Genomic DNA, 25,755 nt, shown 5'->3' with positions numbered 1-25,755 from the left:
CTGCCTGTCAAGTATAATAATTTCAATGTCACTCCATACATCTTCACTTTCTCTTGGTAATATTTCGCAATTTTTGTCCATCTTCAAAATCACTAAGAGATTCTGCAGCTCCGTCTTCATATACAAGTACTTCTCTAATTTTATTTTCACTCGAACATCAAACATCATTCTCACCAAATACGAATACACAAGTGCCAGCACCAATGTAGTTCCCATAGATCGAATATATACAAGGTCTCCCGAAAATGCAAGTAGTTCCACACATTCGCAACAGATGGCAGTCACTGAAGGGAGCAATCACCCGATAAAGTGTCATATACAGCATGATACAAAAGCCAGGTGTATCTCTATGGTTGTGGGCTGGCACGACAATATGACTACCACCGTACCAGTATGGTTGATGTCCAAAAAGTGTTAAGAGGCAGTAGAGAACTTTTAATACCACCTGAGGCATTTGATGGAATCTCATTTGTTGGCACATCAGACCCCAATCAAGATTAAGATGCCAAAGTATAGGTTACTGTATTCTACCTGCAATATCTAAGTATTCTTCACTATCAAACTAAAGCTTCATTCTGTCATTACTTACGTCTTCCACATACATTACTTACATCCTCCACAAAACTCAAAGTCTTCCACAACATGAAGACCACACACAGGTTAATTTCTAGATGACATCTTTCACTTGCTAGTGCAGAGTAAACTTGAGAACTTTGAAAGACTGGTGGTGGCGTAATGATTTGAGATGCTTTACATGACATATTCAGACTACTCAAATAACCAAATTGATGCTTGCGAAAGGCAGCCAAAGGCATAAAATTAGTTGAAGAATGATATATTGCACTATTTTTTTCTGTATACGCACAAATAAACAGTTCAAGATTTCTTATAGTTGTCTACCAGAAAAAATACCTCACAGGCATCCATTGCAACTGTTGCTAAGTAATTGGGATCCTGTTTGTTCCATGCCAGGCGAAGGAGTGGTGTATGTTGAGGATCTTCATATATTATGGTAGAATGTTCTAAATGACGCAAATCGAACATCCTCACAGAACCGTCAGCCCCTGAAACATATATTCATGTTAGTGACATTTCATGTTATGCACAACAAAATATTTCTGTTCCTTTAAGGAAATCAATGCAAGGGATCTTATGAATATATATTACTTGTATTTTGTTTTGGCTGAAATTTAATGCTGTACTGAACATGAAATCAGTCATCAGAGAGACCAAGCTGTTTCAGCTCACGTACCAGCTGGCAGGTAGGTGGACAGGGGTGGGCGCCAGGCACAGGTAGGGAAATAGCCAGCTGTCAGGCCGTAGCCTACACGATGCTACTGCACAGGAAGAACACATGCACACTGGGATGGATATGCGCCTCATGCATGCAGAGAATGCACGTGATTAGGCCACCCTGTGCATAGCCTATACTAACTGCAACTGCCTGTAGGTGAGCTGAGAAGCAACTGAGTGTGTTTACACCTATGGGGCAGTATTGGAACAGCCTGAGATTCACATACATTCAAATTTGACACGGCACTGATGTGATAATGGCCATGCACCACGAAATACCCTAGAAACCTACACCTGGAGAGTGAGTCAGGGGGAAGGGGAGGGGGAGGGGGAAGGGGAGGTTAGGGGTTAGGTTAAGTTAGTGTTGTTTAACGTCCCATCGACAACGAGGTCATTAGAGACGGAGCGCAAGCTCGGGTTAGGGAAGGATGGGGAAGGAAATTGGCTGTGCCCTTTCAAAGGAACCATCCCGGCATTTGCCTGAAACGATTTAGGGAAATCACGGAAAACCTAAATCAGGATGGCTGGAGACGGGATTGAACCGTCGTCCTCCCGAATGCAAGTCCAGTGTGCTAACCACTGCGCCACCTCGCTCGGTAGGGATGAGGAGGTGGAAGGGGGGGGGGGGGGGAGGGAGGGAGGGAGGGAGAGAGTGAGAGTGAGAGAGAGAGAGAGAGAGAGAGAGAGAGAGAGAGATGACATCCCATATCTTCTCTTGGCTCCCTCTTCAAGTTTTACTTCTGCATATTTCAATAAATGTGGGAAATTTCTTAGTTCAAAAAACCAGCGCTATTTATTATAACTAGTGGATGACCTATTATTTTACTGATTTGATGACCCCAGTGGCTACAAACTTTTTTAATGAGTATATATTTCTGAAGTTCAGTATAAAATGTTTCTAAATTTTGTACTCAAACTTTTGAGTCAAGTCCAATGGGATTTACTTCATAATATTGTTAATTTGCTACAGTGACACTACATCTATAAAACATCACTGAAGCAATGTGATATTTGAGCACGATTTACAATAGAATGATCTTCAAGTTCAATAGTAGAAGTTTAAAGGCTACAGACACTATGAGCTAATTCAAGGAAGGACAAATAAGGTTTAATTTCCTCGTCAAGAAGTCATAAGAGATGGGACTCAAGCTTGGAATGGGGAAGAAAATCAGCTGTGCACTTTCGAAGGGTCCATCCTGATTTAGGGAAAATAAAGAAAACCTAAATCAAGATGGCCAGATGGGATTTTGAGTCACTGTCCTCTCAAACACAAATTCAATATCTTATCAGTTTTCAACTTTGCTCGGTATTGGATTTAACAATGGACTGTCATCTCCATGGTCTAGGGGTTACCTTTACTGACTTGAGGTGCAGATGTCCCCGAGTTCTGTTTATGGTAACCACCTCAGAATTTCCTTGTGGCAAAATGGTCCAGAATTGGGTCCACTAAACCTCATGAGGCCAAATGAAAAGCTGCGTGAATAAAAAAGATGAAAAAATGACATGCAAGGTACCAAAGTGGCATCAAATTGAAAGGGTGAGACCAGGATGGGACTCATACGACATAAAAATGGACCACAGTGTCTATGACATTTTAAAATTAACCTACAGTTTGACATTGGTTTTGCTGTCTTTACATCATTTTATAACGCTGAAAATGTTCAGTAAAAATATTATCTTTGCCTTTCCATAATTCAGTTCAGTGTACCTGCATTTTCCTTGCACTAGTCGTTTTTGTGCCTTTAATGGTTCATTTTACTTTCCTTGTCATTTTGTTATGACAAGTTTTAGGTGGAAAAGTTTCATAAAATACAGCTGGAAAACAAGGACTTTTGGAAGTTTGCGTTACAGGACCATATTGACATTCTGTCCCACTTCATTTGGCATGGAACAAAATCAAATTTGTTTGGTTGTTGTTAATTTTCATGTAATTTTTTCCTTTAAGGCCAGGTCCTCATTCAAAATGGCCAAAAATTAAATTTATATTGCATTTTTTGAAAGGTATGTGTGTCTAGAATGCTGGGACGAAAATGTTTTTAATCAATGTGTTACAAAAGTTTCTGCAGCACATTGTTTGAAGCAGTGTCACAGCCACTGTGGGATGCTCTCAGCCAGAAATGTACAGCTCAGATAGAAAACTTGTTGTGCCATGATGCACATTCACAAAATGATTTATATTGCAGTATGCAATATATCCAGCTCAGCTAAATAAACTTTTCTCGCCAAGAATAATGAGGGAATTGCTCTCCAGGAACAACCCTGTCTCCGCAGTATCCTTTTTTTCAGGAGTGCTAGTTCTGCAAGGTTCGCACGAGAGCTTCTGTTAAGTTTGGAAGTTAGGAGACGAGATACTGGCAGAAGTAAAGCTGTGAGGGCCGGGCGTGAGTCGTGCTTCAGTAGCTCAGTTGGTAGAGCACTTGCCCACGAAAGGCAACGGTCCCAAGTTCGAGTCTTGGTCGGGCACACAGTTTTAATCTGCCAGGAAGTTTCATATTTGTAGACTGTCTATTCTTAGAACCTATCCTGGTGGTAGGAAATAGTGTTTCTAACTAGTCTGGCAACAAGTCCATTTGACACTGCCATTAGTGGACAGCTATTTCATAGATGCAATTTTACTAGGAACCGGCTAAAAAATCAGAATCACTCACTCACACAAAGTGTTTCTGGTTTTGATGTGGGTACTGTGCATCATAGTTCAGCTAACAAAATGAAACTGCCACAGATTACACACAGAATCACTATTAAAGTCTCTTTGTAACTCAGTACAGGAGGGATGGTCAACTTCTAAAGGGGCTTCGCTAGTAAATTCACAACACACCTCAGCTCTACATACTGTAGATTTCTATGATTGTCTTCTGCAGTTTACAAAGTTTAAATATGAATTATGGTAATACACCTTAACAGAGCAGTTAATTTCAGCTATCAATGAATTCTACTATAAACCAATCCCTGCTCAGTGGTTGTTTCCACTGAACAGTGCCACTGCCTCACTCACTCAGACAATGGAACACGATATGTCATGGTTTACCTGCAAGGTCAATAATAAATCATACGTCCTAGCATCGGGGGTTGCCCGATTACCAGGCAACACCTTTTCACTGAAAGTGGATTTTCTGGTTTTCCACTAAGTGGCCCTACCAAGTGCTACAGGAACTTACTTGCTTTTGCAACACACATGATTGAAAATAGATCGCAAGATATCCTGCAGTCAGACAGTATTCAGGCCAGCGCATGGCTTCCCATCAGCAGTTGACTGAGCCCGGACTCCAGATTGGATATCCAGCCTATGCTGACGCCAGTGTCTCTGCCACCGACAACATCCTGGTTGGAAGACAAATCTGTCTTCATGGTTATGGATGTCATAAAACTTGGCTCAAATTATTCCTGTAGTCCACTGATTGAAGACTGTTCAGGGAAATTTAATTGCATGTCCAGACAGAAGAACTTAAACCTTTTGTGGAAGTTTAACTCCATGCATCGACAGAAAAACTGAAATTGTACTTGAACTTTGCTTCAAGACAGTCTCAATGAAATTAGCATTTTCATTTTGCGTGATCAACTTGTTCATTTCTAAACTACAATAAAGTGATTTTTACTTGTCAATTTTATATTATTATTCATCAGATTAAAGAAAGAGCGTTCCTTTGTTTTGTTAGTAATCTTTTTTAAGACTCTTTAACATTATTTGTGTTGCCCATGACGGATTCTTCAGAAAAGAAGATTTAATGTCCCACTCATGCTCACATCACTAACGACAAAGCTATAGATGGGCAACGACATGGAAAGAACTCTACATTGACCTTGAACAGTGAATCATGGAAAACACAGAAAACCTGGCTCAGAGTGGGTAGATGAGGTTTTGAACCAAACCCCTTTCCTCCCTCATATTCATCCAGTGCATTATGCATGACGTCAAGCCCCAAGATGAATGCCAACAATTGAATTTTTAGTAAAAATTTACAGTCATCTGTTGTCTGAATAAATAGCAGCATTTCTCCAAATTCCTGAGAAATCTTACATCTTAAAAAGAAGTTATTCTTTCAGAAGATGGTCACTGTTGTGAGATAATCTGAGAGTTAAGGAGTGTTCATTGACAGATGTCATACTAATAGATGAAATCATGTTTGAAAATTTTCACTTGTGAGACAACTAAATCTGTAGTTAAAGATACTTTAGTATTCTGAAACAAATAACTCCTACTAAAGACTTATTTTCAGCATATGCTACACAACTATGTGAATGTCACTTCCAAGCCCTTAAAATGTTTAGATGAATTATTATGTGCTATTCTGATACTAGCAAGAATAATTGCGATGTGCACCATCTGATATTGGCACTATCAAATGTGGTCAGTTTATTGATTATATGCAGAATTTGGACATACATAAAGAGGAACTTGGCAACATTTCACATCAGGACATATGACAGTATATTTTGGATTAGTATATATTTTTCATGTCTTCTGGAATAGTATGTGGGGTGAGATCAGTTTAACTAATATGGTTGGCTGGTTGGTTGATTTGGAGGACGGGACCAAACAGCAAGGTCATTGGTCCCATCGCATTAGGGGAGGATGGGGAAGGAAATTGGCCGTGTCCTTTCGAGGGAACCATCCCAATATTTGCCTGAAGCGATTTACGGAATTTAAACAAAACTAAATCAGGATGGCCAGATGTGGGTTTGAACCGTCGTCGTCCCGAATGTGAGTCCAGTGTGCTAACCACCATGTCACCTCACTTGGTGAACTAATATGAGAAGTGTTTTCACAAGGCAGAAGAGTCCTATGAGGATTGCAGTGAAAGTGAAACAAAAACATCTTGTAAAAGCCTATTTACTAGCTTTAACATTTTCACGATTTATACGCTGTATATACTACAATAGCCCACCTCCATAGCCGAATGGTCAGTGTGACTGGCTGTCATGTGGAGAACTTGTGTTCAATTCCTGGTACTGCCAGGGATCTTTCCTTGTGGGTAGCACAGGAAGAGGGCGTACTCAGCCCCCAACTAAGCTACTTGGCTGAGTAGTAGCGGCACCAATTCTGCCAATCTGACTGACCCCCCATCACTTCATACCACATCTGATCAATGACACCATGGTCAGTCAGGCCCGACTGACCCATTAGAGGCAATAACAGTGATGTTTATATTCTACAAAACATTGTGATAATGGAGGAAGACATACAGGTCACAAACAGGAATATGCAGAATCACAATTACGATACAAGGCATAAAAAAGTTTTCCATTTATTTATTTATTTATTTCTTGTTCCGTAGATCCAGTTAGTGAGTCAATCACAAGGATATGGAACGTGTCAAATTGTACAGGTTTCAATTTAAACTTACAATAAATACAAGGGCAATTCAATGGCAAATTGTACATAGTTTAAGTAAGACATACTATAAATACAGTAACAGATACAATGTCAGCTAGATAACATAACAACCATTTGACAGAAAAAGGTGTTTAAAATAAAGGTTAAAGATAAGAGCACAAAGTTAAATCAGATATTAGGCCTACAAGAGTAAATACATGTACAGCCAATCTGTTGTTACAAAAAGTGTGCTAATGCCCAAATGCACAATAAAATCAATTGAACTACTTCTAGACACAATAAGTTTAGTGATGGTATACATTTTCTTTCAGGTATTCATCCACAGTATAATAAGATTTCTCTGTCAGGTAATCTTTGAGAACTTGTTTAAATTTTGGCAGTTCTGTATGAACACATTTGATATGTAGTGGTAGAGCATTGAACAGCTTAATGCTGGAGTAGTAAACTCCTTTTTGTACCAGAGTGAGATGTTTCATTTCTAAATGTAGATTGTTTTTGTTTCTGGTGTTATAACCATGGAATTTACTGTTGTCTTGGTAGATGGAATAATTTTTGCACACAAAGGTCAGCAAGGAAAAAATATACTGTGAGGCAATACGGAAGAAGCTGTTGGTCATAATTTGCTACCAAATGGTCATAAGATGTTGACTGGATCTACTTTAAAAAGTAGACTTCATCAGTGGCTTATGCATAAATCCTCCTATAACATGAAGCTAACAAGAGTAATTGTGTGAACAATAGACCTATCCTAGCAACAAATGTGGTACTAAATTGCATACAAAACCAACTTTTCATTGTGGAGCAGAATATTGTCCTACAGTATTAATTTAATAATTGTAGAACAATGTAAACAACTTTTGTGTGCACAAATAACATTAATTTTTCTTTGTTGACATTGCCCATGCATCGAAAATTGTGTGTTACAAGCTGAAAATAAATCAAATATATCTCTAAGGGAGCAGAGGAGGAGCCATTTATGACCTTTGAAGTTTACCTCCTTAAGTAACTAATTAAGCACATTGTTGGAGAATTTTATCATTATATTTCCTGGTCATACAAATTTCAACTTGCTGTATGAGATTTACATGTATAAATTTACTTTGTGCATTATGTGGGGTATTGGTGTGAAAACGAAAACTGAAAAATGAGGATGATGATAGTGTCATTATTTCTTTTAACCAAAAGCCCAATATTAATGATGTTAAAAATCATTAATCTTAATGTCTTCGTTTAACAAGTATTTAAGTTCTACTGACTTACCAACTGAAGCAAACATATCTCTACCACCCCCAGCTCGACTGAAAGCAATATCATATACTTCTTTATCATGAGCAATTAGCTGGGTCTTTACATGACCAGTCACTAAATTTGATCTCCCAAGAACCTGAAAAAAAAACAAGCAACAGTTATGTATTTTTCTGTGCATGCTGACATGTACGGAGTAATGAAAGTCATAATATGTTTTTCAATCACAATCTTTGAACTTTTCAAAATAAAGAACAAAATAAAAAAATATTTGATACAGATTATGAAAGTTAAAACACTCACAAGAGAGTTGATAATTTGTTTGTTCAGTATAAGTCCAAATTATTGAAAGTCTGAAAACACCTGAGCAGTTCCTCAACTCTGAAATTTTGTTAACTTTCTATCAATCTATAAACTCAATAGGGGTGTGATCAAAAAGTATAAAAACCATGGCATCGGAGAATATGTATGGTATTCTTTCTTTCTTCTCTTCTTTCCAAGTAGACAATGGCACATTTAATTTTGGATCTCTAATTTATCCACGTTTGATTACTCATCTTGCCCAAAGAATCCCCTCACACCACTCATACTCTCCCTGCCTTCTCAATCCCATAAAACACTAATTTAATCTAGGTCTCATTCTATGTACTAGATGTGACTGGGACCCATCCCTAATGAAACTTAGCACCAGATAAAATATAATTCTAAATCAATGTTGTTAAAATGTCAACACCAGAACAACTTGGGTAGACCTACATTCAGCAAACAGATGACAGGCTGAAATCATATAAAGGGTTGGATATGGATTTCAGGGCCTATTGAAATTTCATGGGCAATAGTGCAATAGTTATTTCCAGAGTTCACAAACACTTTAAAGTCAAGGTAAGATCACAAATACTAAAAGCATTGCTAGTAAAGGCAAAGCTCTAAAACAATCTGACCAACTGTGAAGATATTAATTGTAAGGCCCTTAAAGTATTTGTGTAACTAACTAAGTGTTTAGCTGTGCATTGGCCGCTCGTCTATGGAAATCGGGAGAAGGCTGTACAAGACTTTTTACTTAATATAATACGATTAATTCTTTACATACTCTTAACTTTTCTCACTCATTGATATTTTAACTCTGAATTTCTGAAAATTTGAGCAAACACCTGCGTACTATGGAAACGGTTGAAAGGCATAATGGTCATGACGTCATGATTTTCTTTCTTTTAACCAATCACTTTATTATGAAATATGGTTTAAGATATATTAATTTTTAGGATATCAGATCTCTTAGTTCTCCAACTCTTCACTCTGTTTTACTATATCCATACAATTATTGCCATTCTTGCCCTACAAAACAATGCTCGAATTTTTGTTCCGCATTTTTAATGATTAAAACTTATTCTGGCAACTGAACACTATTTTAATTTTCGTTCCTACATTTCATAGATTTTTTTTCTTTTTATATGAGTGCTAAAGTTAAGTAAGTGTGTGTGTGTGTGTGTGTGTGTGTGTGTGTGTGTGTGTGTGTGTGTGTGTGTGTGTGTGTGTGTGTTTTGGCACGTGTGCATGTATTCCACTCCGCAATTAAAATATTCCAGTATTTGACTTGAAGATATTTCCTATGTTTGAAAGCCTAATGTTGCTGTGCTTTAGAATCTTACTCATACAGTTTATTTATTTATTTGAATGCAGTAACACTGTTTTGGGGGTTTTAGAGTAATTAGTTTTGAGAGTAATCACAAGCCATTATCTTGTTTTATAATAAAGTGATTAGTTATTAGAAAAAAATTAGTATATCAAGTACCGTACCTACAGCCACAGGTGTTATTAATTTGTGGGATGACTGACATTTTTACTCACCAACACTTGCTAGATGGCAAATGAAGTGTAGTATCAAGTGTTGTCACGAGAGAGCAGCCACATATTTTACCATTTCTCCCATCTTTCATCTGACTGCAACCCTCTAAGTCTCAATGTCTTGACAAAAGGCAGAATTAACAGTAGTACCCCTGTGAACAAATTTGAGTGAAAAATTCCTTCAATGCCACTACTTTAATTATCTCAACACTGACACATCTCATCCAACATCGTTGTACCCGGCTGTGATGCACATTTCCCATTTGGGTGACGCATTTTGTACTGTAAAAGCACTGACATAGTTTGCCACACTGCCACATGTAATCAACTCAGTTTTGTTGAGATGTTGGTTACACTTTCTTTTCATTTCTTCAAATCTTGATAACATCCTCCCATCCCACTATTTTTCTTTTTTCTTTTAAGTGATGATCAATTATGACATTTTAAAACTATTTATAAATTTACCTGAAACCAGTAAATGCATATTTCAGCTATCGTATAGTAAGTAAAGCCACAGAGGCAGTCAACATCTACATCACCATAATGTTTTCGAAACATGAACTGAATGTGATTAAAATAGTTAAAACACATAAGAGATTGTATTTAGAAGCACATGCACATACCTATGTGTGTCATGTCACAGAATGAGTTCTAAAATAAAATAATGATACAGAAGCACAGAACAATAAGAACAAATCTATGTGGCTGGATGATCAGTCATATGGGAAATAAAGGGCTATCTACCTACTCTGTTGTATATTAACACCTTTCCCACTGCATTTACAAGTAATTTGGATAACAGCCCTGACAACACAAATACTTCAAAATATATAACACCTATGCCGATAAAGGTAGACTAGTGGTCTTACGGAACTCTACAGGTAGTATTTTGTCAACAAATGAACCAGTTAACTAAAATGTGGAATACTATTTCCAGTATTCAATAGCGGGTTTTCTCGCCACAATAAAAAGAAAAGCATGGGACAGAGGATATCATCTCCTTCAAAGATAAGTTGAAACAAACTCAACTCTCTGATGAACTTGGAAGCGAACAACTAAGTGGAAAATTTCACTAGCTATTGTGTCTTATCTCCTACTCTAAGCTAATCCTGATTTCTTGCTTGGACAATGATGCAATGGATTCTACGGGGAAGAACAATGTGATATATTCCTTCTTATGGGCCATTTTGATGTCATGGACTTTTCTCTGCTGTATCAGTGAGCTGGACGTCTCAACCATATTAAGTGTGTCACAGCAGAAACCAAATTTCAGCCTAACAAATCTGCTCTACTTCAGTGCTCTGGGTATCACATACAATTCTGCACAAGCTACGGTGCTATCAATAGTCAAGCAAGCATCTAGGGAATATATCCTTAACAAGTAAGCCCTACACAGATTTATCAGCTTACTGTATAGTTTTAACTTTGTGTTAAGAGATGTTATATCATAGCTTCAAAAAGATACTGGAGAATTCAATGCTTTTCGTACTCTAATAACTCTAAAATAAAACTGAACCTCTAAAGTAGTCAAGGTGAGTATTGATTTTATCTCTTCTGAAGAAAATGCTAATAGTCACAGATACAGCACTGAAAACAGCACCTACTAGATGGTAAATTGTGACTTAACATCTGTGACAGTGAGTCAGGTCTAACAATAATTGTGAAGATACTTGTTGTCAGTTACATTTGGAGGGAGGGGGGAGGGGGGGGGAGATCCTAAATCACAACAAATGGTCAAAATGAACACCTTTTTTTTAGGGGATTACCCAAAATTTATGTTACCCATTCACTTCTCCTACCTTCGGAATGACAGTTTCTATCGAACAATGGGTGTTACAATCTTAGGGAAGGATAGGAGAATTATAACCAACTTTTTAAGAATGGGCCACTCACTGCATGTGTATATGAATATGAATAGCAAAACAAATTGCAATTATGAGCAATTCATAAGGGACAAGCCTCTTTCACAAAGCAGTCTGATGTGAGGTCACTCATTTAAGGTCTGAACCAATGTTTGAGGTAAATAAATTATTTTAAAAAAAATGCTAGGGAATATTATGCTTCAGAACAGTATCATATGTCTCAACCGTAGGGGATCAAAATGCACTGTTCCTGTATCATGGAATTATCCTGTCCATCAAATTTCATCATAAACTGTGGGCTTATACAAAGATGATGTGACTTACCAAACGAAAGCACTGGCAGGTTGATAGATACACAAACATACATACAAAATTCAAGCTTTCGCAACCAACAGATGCTTCATCAGGAAAGAGGGAAGGAGAGGGAAAGATGAAAGGATGTGGGTTTTAAGGGAGAGGGTAAGGAGTCATTCCAATCCCGGGAGCGGAAAGACTTACCTTAGGGGGAAAAAAGGACAGGTATACACTCGCGCGCGCACACACACACACACACACACACACACAGCACAAGCAGACATTTGTAAAGGCAAAAGGCTTTTTGCCTTTAAGTCTTTCCGCTCCCGGGATTGGAATGACTCCTTACCCTCTCCCTTAAAACCCACATCCTTTAGTCTTTCCCTCTCCTTCCCCCTTTCCTGATGAAGCAACCGTTGGTTGTGAAAGCTTGAATTTTGTGTGTATGTTTGTGTATCTATCAACCTGCCAGCACTTTCGTTTGGTAAATCACATCATCTTTGTTTTTAGATATATTTTTCCCACATGGAATGTTTCCCTCTATTTTATATATACATGATATTTTGTAATATGCTACACTGAATCTCATCACGTGACAGCACAGTAACCTGAGGATAAACAACCTAGAACTCATGAACAGAAAGAGCAGTTTTACCACTTCACACTTATTTAAAACATTCTGCCCTACTGACAAATGACTCCAGGTGTTTGGAGAATTACTGAGTTTAATGTACTTATCACAGCTCGCTGGTTAACTTGTTGGGTTCAGTGAGCTCAATACCAAAATCATCAATACCTGTGCAAAATTCCTGTTGGATAAGTAAGCCTAAAATTTGTAAAATATTTGCTTTCAGTAAACTAAAACAACAATAGTTGTCATTCCATGTCAACTTACGTAGGCCTCCCTTCTCGACCAGCACCTACCTTCAATGACATTTTATATGAACATTCACACATGTCCCCGATGAACCCTGGTGAAGTTTTAACATTTGTCGAAACAATATTGTTTGACTCCCTGTGTGAATGTGCGCAGAGTGAGCATGAATTTCTAGTGACTTTGAGCTGTTCTATCTCGGGCAATATTTTGTTGAGATGAATTAAATTTAGACATCTTGCACAGCTTTATACATTCTCTTAAGAATAATAATGAAAAGAATTTTATGAGCCATATTCAGCCAGAAAATTTTAAACAAATTTGCCCCCCCCCCCCCTCAAAAAAAATCGGCACCCAAAAAATTCCCAATTTTCGCATCTTACATCTCAGGGACTGAAGGTATGACAAATGTGAAACTTGGCATGTAGTAACATAACACCACAAGGTTCTCAGATACAAAGTTTAATTTACACACCACTTTGCAATGCTGAACAAATTAAGTGCAAATTCAAAAATTTTCTAAAAAGATACAAAAGGTAGTTCTTTCAAACTGATTCTGCAAGAAACTAAATTCCAAAAACGTTTACAAACTGGTCTCAATTGAAAGAGCATCGTTTTAATCACCAAAAAAAGTGTATTTAATTATCCAACACAGGCTAACAATGCTGATAATTTGAATTAAACTTGGATATAAGAATCGAAGCACAAAAAAATGTCAACTTCAGCTTCTCATATCTCAGAGTAAATGTGTGCTGAAAATGAAACTTAATGAGCAATAGCTCGGGAGCACAAGGATGTGGAATACAAAATTTCATTCTCCTACTACTATCCAATAATCTGCAAATTCAGTGAAGATTGATGATCTTTGGTAAAAGTAGGGCATATTCGCCACTTCTTTTACAATACCATTATCTATTAAACCATCAAAATCAGTCTCATTAAAAAAAAAAAAAAGTGTTTTAAACCCCCTGAGAACAGTGGATTTAATTTTCAACTAGGACTAACAATGCTACATAAATTGATGCAACATAGCAGAAAAAATCATGCTCTGAACAAAGTTTAAGCTTTGGCTTCTTATACCTCGTTGATTAAAGGCATGATAAATGTGAAAGTTTGGACAACAACAACTTAGCAACACAAGAGTCTTCCTGGCAACTAAACGGTGTGGCAGACCGAGACTTGAAAACAGGACCTTTGCCTTTTGTGGGAAAGTGCTCTACCAACTGAGCTACCCAAGCACTAGTCACGGCTCTACCTCACAACTTTACTTCCACCAGTACTTCATCCTCTAATTCCCAAACAGGAGAGCAAGTCCTGCAAGTTTCCCACAAGATGATCTGTGAAGTTTGGAAGGTAGGAGATGAGGTACCGGCAGAAGTAAAGCTGTGAAGATGGGTCATGAGTCGTGCTTGGGCAGCTCAGTTGGTACAGCACTTTGCCTGAAAAAGACGAAGATCTCAATTTTGAGTCTCAGTCTGGCGCACAGTTTTAATCTGCCAGGAAGTTTCATATCAGTACACACACTGCTGCAGAGTGAAAGTATAGTCATTCTTAGCAACATAAGGTTTCCAATATAAAATCTCATTCAGGTCTTCAATGTCCGTTAAAACTTGCTTTTTGTAAAAATAAAAAATAAAAAAAAAATAAAAAAAAAACAGATCACACTCAATATTTGATTTTAGAAAATCTGTTTTCCATAATTCATTTCATACTAATCACAGCTGGAATGACAATGTTTTCAAGAACTTACAAAATCAGATTCATTTCTCCAATAGGCACTGAGAGCACCTGAAATTGCCTGACAAATATGAGGGAATGTACCACGGCAATGGGCTACTTAGCAGCAACCTGTTGTCCACTTTTAGTTGTATGTGGTTTTCATTTTTAAACTGACAATTAATATCTCACTATGTTACATTGATCCATGTTAATAATGAGACTACTGATTAAAGAACATGAACTGGCAACTCCATTGCCATAAGGGTCATGTCTGATAGCTTTGAAATACGAGCTATGGGTGGGTTTCTTCATGCAAGTTCCCAAGCCTGTAATTTGTTTTCTTAATTTTGGTTAAAAACCCTTGTGGCGACACCTGTCTGCATACAAAACCATTTGCTAAGTACCTTATCTTTGATTCTCAAATCTTAAGAGTACCTCGTATAGGCGGCAAGCAAAAAAGTAACATCAACTTCGATTTTGAGCTTCTCAACACTGCAATAATACTGACTGATAAAATTTATGCATTGTCAAGGACCAACTCATTCCTTTTATTGCCTCAAAAAACAGGATGCTTGTTAGGTGCCAGAATAATTCCTAGAAAATGAAGTGCAGAAAGGGGGGTTGAAAATTTTGAGAAATGTAAATGGCACTTGTGTGTCTAAACTTTCCTGTTTATCACATCTTTAATCAATGAAACATGACAATCCAAAGCTGAAACTTGATCACAGTGTGATTTTTCTAACTAGTTTGCCTCACTTTATGTAGAATTGTTAGACCATGTAGGAAATTAAAGTCACTGTTCCCAGGGGGCTTAAAACACGATTGTTTCCAATGAGACTTATTCTGAAGCCTTAATAGAAAACGGTACTTGTAACGGAAGTGTCAAATATATCCTATTTTCACCTTTTCACAAAAATAGTTACCTTTTCAATGAATTTGCGAATTATTGGAAAATCATGCATCAAATTTTATATTCCACAGCCTTGTGCACATTGAGTTTCATGTTCAGTGTGTGTTTATTCTACAAGACATAAGAATCGGTCGTTTACACTATTTAGCCGCTATTTTCATGCCCAACTTTGATTCATATTATCTAGCACTCTTAGCCCATGTTGGTCAATCAAATACATTCTTTTTTTGTATGGTTAAAACCACAGACTTTCTATTGAGCCCAGTTTGTAAAGTTTCATAGAACACAGCTTTTTTGCAAAAATCAGGTCAGAAATACCACAATTTTTTGATCTTTTCACAAAATCTGAACTTTCCACTTAATTTATCAAGTATTGGAAAGTGGTACATAAATGAAATTTTATATCTGAGACCCTTGAGTTCTTAGGTTATACATGCCAAGTTTCACATTTGTCATACCTTTGTTCCTGAAGACTGGAAAGAAGCACAGGTCACACCAATATTCAAGAAAGGAAATACGAGTAACCCATTGAATTACTGGCCCATACCACTGACCTCAATTTGCAGTAGGATTTTGGAGCATATACTGTACTCGAACATTATGAATCACCTTGAAGAAAATTACTTATAGATACATAACCAATGCAGATTCAGAAAATATTGATCTTGTGCAACACAGCTAGCTCTTTATTCCCATGAAGTAATGAGTGCTGTCAACAAGGGATCTCAGATCAATTCCATATTCCAAGATTTCCAGAAGGCTTTTGATACCGTTCCTCACAAGCGACTATTAATCAAATTGCGCGCATATGGGGTATCGTCTCAGTTATGTGACTGGATTTGTGATTTCCTCTCAGAGAGGTCACAGTTCATAGTGATGGACGGTAAATCACTGAGTAGAACAAAAGTGATATCTGGCGTTCTGCAAGGTAGTGTCATAGGCCCTCTGCTGTTCCTGATTTATATAAATGGTCTAGGTGATAATCTGAGCAGCCCCCTTAGATTGTTTGCAGATGACACTGTAATTTACCGTCTAGTAAAATCATCAGACTATTAATTCCAATTACAAAATGATCTAGAGAGAATTTCTGTAAGGTGTGAAAAGTGGCAATTAGCACTAAACAAAGAAAAGGTCAATTTGACTAAATACCTAGGAATTACAATTATGAGCAACTTAAATTGGAAAGACCAAATAGATAATATTGTGGCGAAGGTGCGCTTTGTTGGCAGAACACTAAGATGATGTGACAAACCCACTAAAGAGACAGCCTACATTACACTTGTCCATCCCCTGCAGTATGGGATCCTTACCAGGTAGGATTGACAGAGGACATTGAAAAAGTGCAAAGAAGGGCAGCTCATTTTGTGTTATCGTGCAATAGGGGTGAGAGTGTCACTGATATGATACACGAGTTGGGGTGGCAGTAACTGAATCAAAGGCAGTTTTTTTTGCGGCAAGATCTATTTACAAAATTTCAATCACCAACTTTCTCTTGCGAATGCGAAAATATTTTGTTGACACCCACCTACGTAGGGAGAAATGATCATCATAATAAAATATGAGAAATCAGAGCTCGAATGGAAAGATTTAGGTGTTCCTTTATCCAACGCACCATTTGAGAGTGGAATGGTAGAGAAGTAGTATGAAAATGGTTCAATGAACCCCCTGCCAGGCACTTAAGTGTGAATTGCAGAGTAACCATGTAGATGTAGATGTAGAACTGCCACACCAGACTGGTGAAAAAGGGACTGAATGGAAGCCTTACACCCACTTAGTGAATTTACGTAAGACCAGAATTTTCTTGGGTTCCCTGCCAGATCTTTTACTAAGGTGTCACAGTGGTAGTTTTGTATCCTTCATGCATAAATCTTTTCACAGGTGCACAAATCTCTACTAACCTCCTCTTGTTGTCATCTGTGAGTTCCCTTTTGAACCGAGAATGCAACAGCCTTTGCTTCCTCAGCATGTGCTGAATTTCGTTATTAAACCATGGTGGGTCTTTCCCATCTTTATCCACTTACTAGGCACATAACACTCCAGGCCATGATTTACAATCTGCTTAAACTTTGCCCATAATTCGTCTACATCCATCTTACTGGAACTAAGCGATGCCATTTCACTGTCTACGCGAGATGCTAATAACTGCTTACCTACTCTGTCTAGCAGAAACACTCACCTAGCATTTTTGACTGATTTATTAACTTTCATAATCATAGTTGTGGTAATGACATGATGATCGCTAAATCCTGTTTCTATACTGAAATTATTGATAAGATCTGGCCTATTTGTATCCACAGGGTCTAGGATATTTCCATTATGTGTGGTCTGCCGAGCTAGCTGCTCAAGACTATTTTCAGAAAACATGTTCAAAAGTATTTCGCATGGCTGTCTATCTGTAACCCCCCCCTCGCCCTTCCCACAGTAAATCCATAGACATCCCAGTCTATATTGGACAGGTTAAAGTCACCTCCAACTAGTAATGCATGATCTGGGGATGTATGCACTATTGACCATAGACTTTCTTTGAATGACTCTAGAACTTTCACGGCAGAATCAGGTGGCCAGTACAAACATCCAACAATTAACCTGGTTTCACCACCACCTGATGTAAGCAACCAAGTGACTTCACTGTCACACTCAACTTTGAACTCAATAGAGACAATTTTTTTGTCTACAACAATGAACACTCCCCCTCCTATGGCCTCTTATCTGTCTTTCTGATATACATTCCATGATTCGCTAAATATCTCAAAGCTTTCCACTTTCAGCCAGCTCTCGGCACCAAGAATAATTTGAGCGTGAGAACTTTCCCGGAGGGCAGTAAATTCGGGAACTTTATTACCAATATTTTGGCAGTTTACTGATGAAATTACGACAGTCAAAGTGTCTTTACTCTGAACACTGTTCTCTTGCTGCATATCAACTAGAAAGTGTTCATTAGATCACCTCAAACAACTGAATAGCCTAAACAACCTTCATGTGCATTCCTCAAGTACTCTGCTACCCAAGTAGCTGCTTCCTTTGTGTATTCTGGCTGGAAATGGATCATAAAATACTTTTCACCATTATTCTTAACCCCTTAACCTACAACCACATGAGAGACTCGTGGTCTGGTACTTGGGATAAAAGTGATTATCACGAGCCTGACCCATGGTATGCTGGTTGGGCGAAATGCAAACTTCATGGGAAGGGACCGCAGTACATCAGTCAGGTGACATGTAAACTGCACAGGCCTGGCGTGTTGTACGTAGGACAGGTAAAGTTTGCATGAAAAATAAGAAACATGGTGAAACAGAGTTGGACTCCATGACATGCAAAGTTCCATTACATGTATCCATATGTTTTGAACAATATCACACCCTTGAAGGTTATTGATTTATGTTGTTGCTTTTTGTAAGAGTGCTGATTATGTGTATTTTGAGTGTTTTCAGAAAATGAATTTTGAGTGTGTTCAGAAATTGGAGATAAATGGTACTGATTTACATTATATTGTATTGACTGATAACGAATCTTTTGTGGTATTTCTAACATAATTATTACATGAGCTTGTGATTATTTATCAGATATTGCACAAAATTTTACCAGCTAGATCTTACAGGTGTACTTACAGTCCGTAAGGAAGTGTGTGACTGGTATAACGTCAGACCGATTTGTTGAACCATGGAATGGCTCGAAGGCTGGAAATCGTGTTTACATTTTGTGCCTGGGCCACTGGAACTTTAATCATAGGTTAAGAAAGCATAAAGTTGTACGAGGTCAACAAATTCAGTTTCTTACTACAAAATACTGCCTGAGATATAACAGATCAAAGCTGCCAGAAATTCGTGCTTGTTCTGCGCAAAGTCACACTTGGACCAAAAAGTTACTAATCTTAGCCAGTATTGCTTCAACTAACATTAAACTTTACCAATACTCATCGATGGCATGTGTGAAAGCTCACATAATTTTTCGCCAAAATCAACGATGGTCTAGCAGGAACACATTATGAAATTGGTCGATTTGACATAGAATTTTTCAGAAACACTAATAAAAAAAATGAGGATGGAGTTATTCATATAAATCAGAATCTTTGTAAGTGACCACATGTGCACCTGTACACACACACACACACACACACACACACACACACACACACACACACACACACACACAGTCCAAAATTGCAAAATATTCCATAAAGATATAAGGTAACAATTAGATATACTGAATGTACGGAGCTAGTTGATGGTGCAACACTTAAGGTGAATCAGCCACTCTGTGAAACATTAGTCACTGTGAGAATTCTTGTCAACATTCGAATCTCTGAAATACGTAACTCAATCCCCTTGCATTGAACAATGTGTGTTGTCAACTCTATAATAATGATTCAGTTTTTGATATATTATAAAAATTTGACTTACAAACATTGAAATGTAACACTTACTCTATTCTGTTAAATATAGAACATTCTGTGGCATTACAAAGGCAAGCATGGAGACCTGCGCCACACCTATATTACATCCTTTACAACTGCTTCACATTAACAACAAATGGCCTTGTGGCCACTGGAAACAATGCATGTAAGTACTCAAAAGGAGTACACAACACAGGCACAATGTAGCTGTACAGCTGCACAGGATGTGTGTGTGTTCTCCTAAATTACTTACACTTTGCCAGAACTTCCCTTAACTTTGAAATTACAGATTGTAAAGAGAGAGGGGGCAGTGTTAATGCTTTGCAGCTAGTCCGGGCTCTGCATGCACCTACAAAACACGGAACACAGCAAGCACTTTGTCCTTGCGAAAGAAGTATTATTGACTGACCCCTGCTACCATACACACTAGAACATAAATCATAAAGTTATTTTAATGTTAGGATATCCTACCCAATCCGAAGGCTTAACACTGCAGCCTTAACACAGATCGAGTCAAATGAGACTTCAATAAAATTATAGTGGACATCATCTGTCTACTACACTACTGGCCATTAAAATTGCTACACCACGAAGATGACATGCTACAGACGCGAAATTTAACTGAAAGGAAGAAGATGCTGTGATATGCAAATGATTAGTTTTTCAGAGCATTCACACAAGGTTGGTGCCAGTGGTGACACATACAATGTGCTAACATGAGGAAAGTTTCCAACCGATTTCTCATACACAAACAGCAGTTGACCGGCATTGCCTGGTGAAACATTGTTATGGTGCCTAGTGTAAGGAGGAGAAATGCGTACCATTACGCTTCCGACTTTGATAAAGGTTGGATTGTAGCCTATCGCGATTGCGGTTTATCGTATTGCGACATTGCTGCTCGCGTTGGTCGAGATCCAATGACCGTTAGCAGAATATGGAATCGGTGGGTTCAGGAGAGTAATACGGAACGCCGTGCTGGATCCCAACGGCCTCGTATCACTAGCAGTCGAGATGACAGGCATCTTATCCGCATGGCTGTATCGGATCGTGCAGCAACGCCTCGATCCCTGGGTCAACAGATGGGGACGTTTGCAAGACAACAACCATCTGCACGAACAGTTTGACGATGTTTGCAGCAGCATGGACTATCAGCTCGGAGACCTTGGCTGCGGTTACCTCTGACGCTGCATCACAGACAGGAGCACCTGCGATGGTGTACTCAACAACGAACCTGGGTGCACAAATGGCAAAACATCATTTTTTCGGATGAATCCAGGTTCTGTTTACAGCATCATGATGGTCGCATCCGTGTTTGGCAACACTGCTGTGAACGCACATTGGAAGCATGTATTCGTCATCGCCATACTGGCGTATCACCCAGCGTGATGGTATGGGTTGCCATTGGTTACACGTCTCAGTCACTTCTTGTTCGCATTGACGACACTTTGAACAGTAGACGTTTCATTTCAGATGTGTTACGACCCGTGGCTCTACCCTTCATTCGATCCCTGCGAAACCCTACATTTCAGCAGGATAATGCACGACCGCATGTTGCAGGTCCTGTACGGGACTTTCTGGATACAGAAAATATTCGACTACTGCCCTGGTCAGCACATTCTCCAGATCTCTCACCAATTGAAAATGTCTGGCCAATGGTGGCCGAGCAACTGGCTCATCAAAATACGCCAGTTACTACTCTTGATGAACTGTGGTATCGTGTTGAAGTTGCATGGGCAGCTGTACCTGTACACGCCAGCCAAGCTCTGTTTGACTCAATGCCCAGGCGTATGAAGGCCATTATTATGGCCAGAGGTGGTTGTTGTGAATACTGATTTCTCAGGATCTATGCACCCAAATTGCGTGAAAATGTAATCACATGTCAGTACTAGTATAATATATTTGTCCAATGAATACCTGTCTATCATCTGCATTTCTTCTTGGTGTAGCAATTTTAATGGGCAGTAGTGTATTTAGACACTTCAGCCTATGTAATACTTTGATGACTCTTGTTTCAAGAGATCTCAATGAGACAACAATGTAAATTTTACATAAATATATATGTGGAATCCCTGGAATCTCACAAAGTTCTTAAAAGCTAGAGCAGAAATCCTTAGGTGTAGGTCAAGTATATGGGAAACAAAATGACAACCATCAAAACTGATGCACATATATTGTTAAAACTTAAAACACATATTTTCTGCCATTATTCCAGTCCTTCACCATACACTTAACCTGTCTAGAGGATGAACAGGAAACTGAGAAAGAGGCCACATAAAGAGTACTCTCCACTCTACATATAGTACTACTGTAAAAGCTATATTCCACTGTGGTTGATTTCACCTAAGACATTAATTTCAAGTGGGGCAGGCAGTTAAAGAGAAATAAACAATACCTGTCATCGACATTGACCAGTTGACACAGGAAATGTGCAACAAACGCCGTAAACAACGTGGTGACTATAGCATGAAATCAGAGGCTATTTTTTCAAATGGCCTGAGAGGCAGATCAGTCTTTCACCAAGTTTTTTTTTACTTTCACATTCACTGAGTTTGTCCACTGTCATCCTCCAAGCTAACCTACACCTCAGTCCAAGCTACAGATCAGTCTTTCATTACAATCAGGTTTTTTGCTTTCAAATTTGTTGGCTTCACCAACTAATAATCATATTGTGAAAAGGCAATGTCAAACGGCCATTAACATTATGTCAGTGGTCAAAGCCAATGACTAGTGCTGAATATTTCACTTGATCCAGAGGAGCTGTAACAGATCAGCAAGAAGATGAGCACTGAAGTGTTGAAAGTAAAAATGTAACTGTGACATTAAAAAGGATGAGCAGTGGATACACTAGAAGAAACAGAAATACATGAATTCCTGAAAGGATAGCCTGACTACATTTTGAACATGCACATAGACCTCAATAACAAAAATCTATTTGGACACTTTTAAGTACATATTATAACTGTTAATGTTAGTTGTTAACTGAAATTGCATTACTTTACAAATAAATGTTATGATAATTTTTTGTGTTTAACTTTTTTTACAGACAATTTTATACTAGATATGGTGGTTATTCTCTTATTTACATTTGTATATCCATCCTTATTTTTATACACACACTTATTTACTATTTTATAGTTTATTTTTGTGCTCATTTATCTCTATTTGTTCCAACATGTTTTGTATGGATAATTTTATGGTTTCTTTTGTAAATACACACACGGTGTTTCCATATGCAATTATACTGTGCTTTTGTGTGCGTGTGCGTTTTGTACCTGAGAGCAAGAACCAGACACACACTGTTAGAATCACCTGAAAACACAGGTTTCATGCACTCCATGGTAGAGCCATTACTTTTTTGAATGCCACATAAACAATAAAGATGACAACACCAAAATAAGACTCCTGCAACCAACTAGAACACTCATACAATCCATTATATACACATAATGCAAAAATAATTTCAGGAGACTTAAATACTGAAGTGGGAAAGAAGAAATCTATAAAGTGACCCTCAGTAATTTCAAGTTATAGTAAATGTAGAAAGTTAGGAAAATTGGATACAACATATTATAAAATTTGTAATGACAAATGATCTAACATTAAGCAGCATAAACCCACTCATGTGGGGACATGGATATCACCCTCTGATGACATGAGGCACAGCCTTCTAGTAAATAGAATCTACAGATAATGTGCTAGCAACTTAATGATAAGACATACTTTAAGTTGTGGTAAGCTTACCACTTCCAACCGGGCCATGCCTAATAGAGAACTGTAGTGTTCAAAACAATCTTTAGAGTGATGACTGCTACACTTTCTAGGCTGCAGAATGCACACACTGTGATGCACGAATGACAGTGGGTGCTGGAAGGGCTCACCAGAGCAAGGAGCTATTCTATTCTGTTTTTGCAGCCATCAGGCAACATGTATTGTACCATAACAGTAAATGAGTCTAGACTCAGTGTGACTTGCCTACCACAACAGTTATAATCATATACTTGAAAATACTGACCAATTTCATTTTTTAAAATTACGGTACATCATAAAAGAAAGGACTGACCATGTAGCTATCCAAAGAAGATTTAAAAACAGTATGAGAGATATAAGAACTTATAAAGGCAAACTGTGGCAAAGACTTTCTGGTAACCATATTGCAAATGAAAATACATTAAAAAGGAAATAATTCGAGTGTTGAAACTATCATACACCACTTGAAAAACCTAACAGAAGAAGTAAATCCCAAAAAGATAAATGGAATATCAGCTCTAATAATACACCAGTACATAATTCATACCATGGTAGACTTCTGAGAAAGGTACCCATGAAGTGACTTCTGTAGTAATGGGAAAATGTCTTAACAAAGTTTGCTTTAACTGTAAATAGGCATAAAAAAGTGTTAATAAGTAAACCCAGAATGGAATTCATAAACAGCAAAACGGGTTTTATGTTAAGTAGGCAAAGACAGAATACCTGAAGGTACATAAGAAAACTCTAATTGATCCACAGTAGACAGATTAATTTTCAAAAAAAGCTGGCTGCTTCGAATACTCTGGGAGAGATTCAGCAAGAACAACAGAAGAGATGTAGAAATAATATGCACATATATTTGCTGCTAACAGAGCATTTTACTGTTATACCAAAATCCCGGAAAAAATGAGAGAATCATCATAACTTACTATTATCGATCTACTATGCCCGTATTATGAACTGGATGTAAAGCTTTAATGTTTAGGAAGAAAGTTAAATATAGTTATCAGAAGGAAAGGTTGAGCTGTTCTGTAAGAATTTTGGAGAAGATGCTACTTTTTCTCTAGAAAAATAAATGGAATGCCTGGTACAGGAATACCCAGAAGTTAATGGCAGGATAATATCTGGAATTATGTAATAATGAAGATTTTCAATACTGAATGGACAAACACATCAGATAGAATAAAACAGATGAGGCTTGTGGAGCAGGAGTATGGCCAACAATGCCCTTGACATTAAATGAAAAAGAAAGTAGTAACTACAGGGTGTTCACACATCAACTTGGGCAAAGCCTCACACATCTAAGTCTCACACAACTTAGGTGTGGGAGGTGCCCCAGAAATTATCCACAGTAATCATACACCCATTCCACACGTAGCTGATCTTATTTTATTCATACAGGTTCCTACCATCCTAACAACCTGGACAGTTAAGCCAAGATCCTTCCTGCATATGTGTTATACAAAACAATTCACCACTATGTCATACAGTGATCACTGACACAATCTCAGAATTTATACATCAATCAAGAGGACTGGCTGTGTTCACCAGCCACAAACTACAAAACACCAGATTCACTAAAAACACACCTAACCACTACTGGCAAAGTTGCCTGCAAGACTCAGATTTGACATATAGTTTATACAATGCTATAGACCCACACAGATATACCTCCCCCCCCCCACCCCCCACCCTTTTCCATCCCCTCAAGGTATGCCATGAGATAATGCAAGTACTGTATGGCGTCTCATCTGTTCCTCCTCAGTTTTCCTTTCATTTTAAAGATAAGGTAATCTCATAACTTATGTTGAATATTTTCAGAAAATGTCTTTCTTAACCTGTACATGTTTACACTAACAGCTATGCTGTCATTTTTTAGGTTTAATAATTGGACTTTTCACTCTCTGATATTTTAAGTTGTCATGTGTGACACAGGGCAGTAGTTGCTCCATTTTTTTTTTTTTACACCCATTTGTGTTTCCTTCCACTCCTACTTGTTTTTCTTGATTACATTACTAAATGTCATTCTCTCCTAAATTCCTTTGCCAGTGATATGTCACAAATGATGATCCCTAACTATAGACTGGTTCATACGTAGTGTATACGAATGAATAGGTTATATAATTCCAGTGATGCAAAAAGCTATGACACATTATGGTCAAATTTTAGCAGTGAAGGTACAAGAAAGCAGTAGTACACATAAATTATTGAGAAAATGACTTCATCTTTACCCATATT

The 25,755-nt window shown here is 37.9% G+C and overlaps 1 protein-coding gene across 2 annotated transcripts in view; it reads right to left on the bottom strand.

Annotated features, from left to right (window-relative positions):
- The window catches only part of LOC126248172 (DDB1- and CUL4-associated factor 7), a 135,072-nt gene that overhangs the window by 7,371 nt on the left and 101,946 nt on the right, over window positions 1-25,755 (bottom strand). For both annotated transcript variants that reach the window (XM_049948939.1, XM_049948940.1), the window contains exons 6-7: window positions 7,889-8,012; window positions 913-1,064 (exon numbers count right to left, since the gene is read on the bottom strand). In XM_049948939.1, coding sequence (XP_049804896.1) covers window positions 913-1,064; window positions 7,889-8,012 — 276 coding nt within the window. The remainder of the gene's footprint in view (window positions 1-912; window positions 1,065-7,888; window positions 8,013-25,755) is intronic.

Source organism: Schistocerca nitens, chromosome 3 (genome assembly GCF_023898315.1).
Source record: "Schistocerca nitens isolate TAMUIC-IGC-003100 chromosome 3, iqSchNite1.1, whole genome shotgun sequence".
Lineage (NCBI taxonomy): Eukaryota > Metazoa > Arthropoda > Insecta > Orthoptera > Acrididae > Schistocerca > Schistocerca nitens.
Note: the sequence above shows the minus strand (reverse complement) of the source record. Positions and strands in the feature narration are given on the sequence as shown.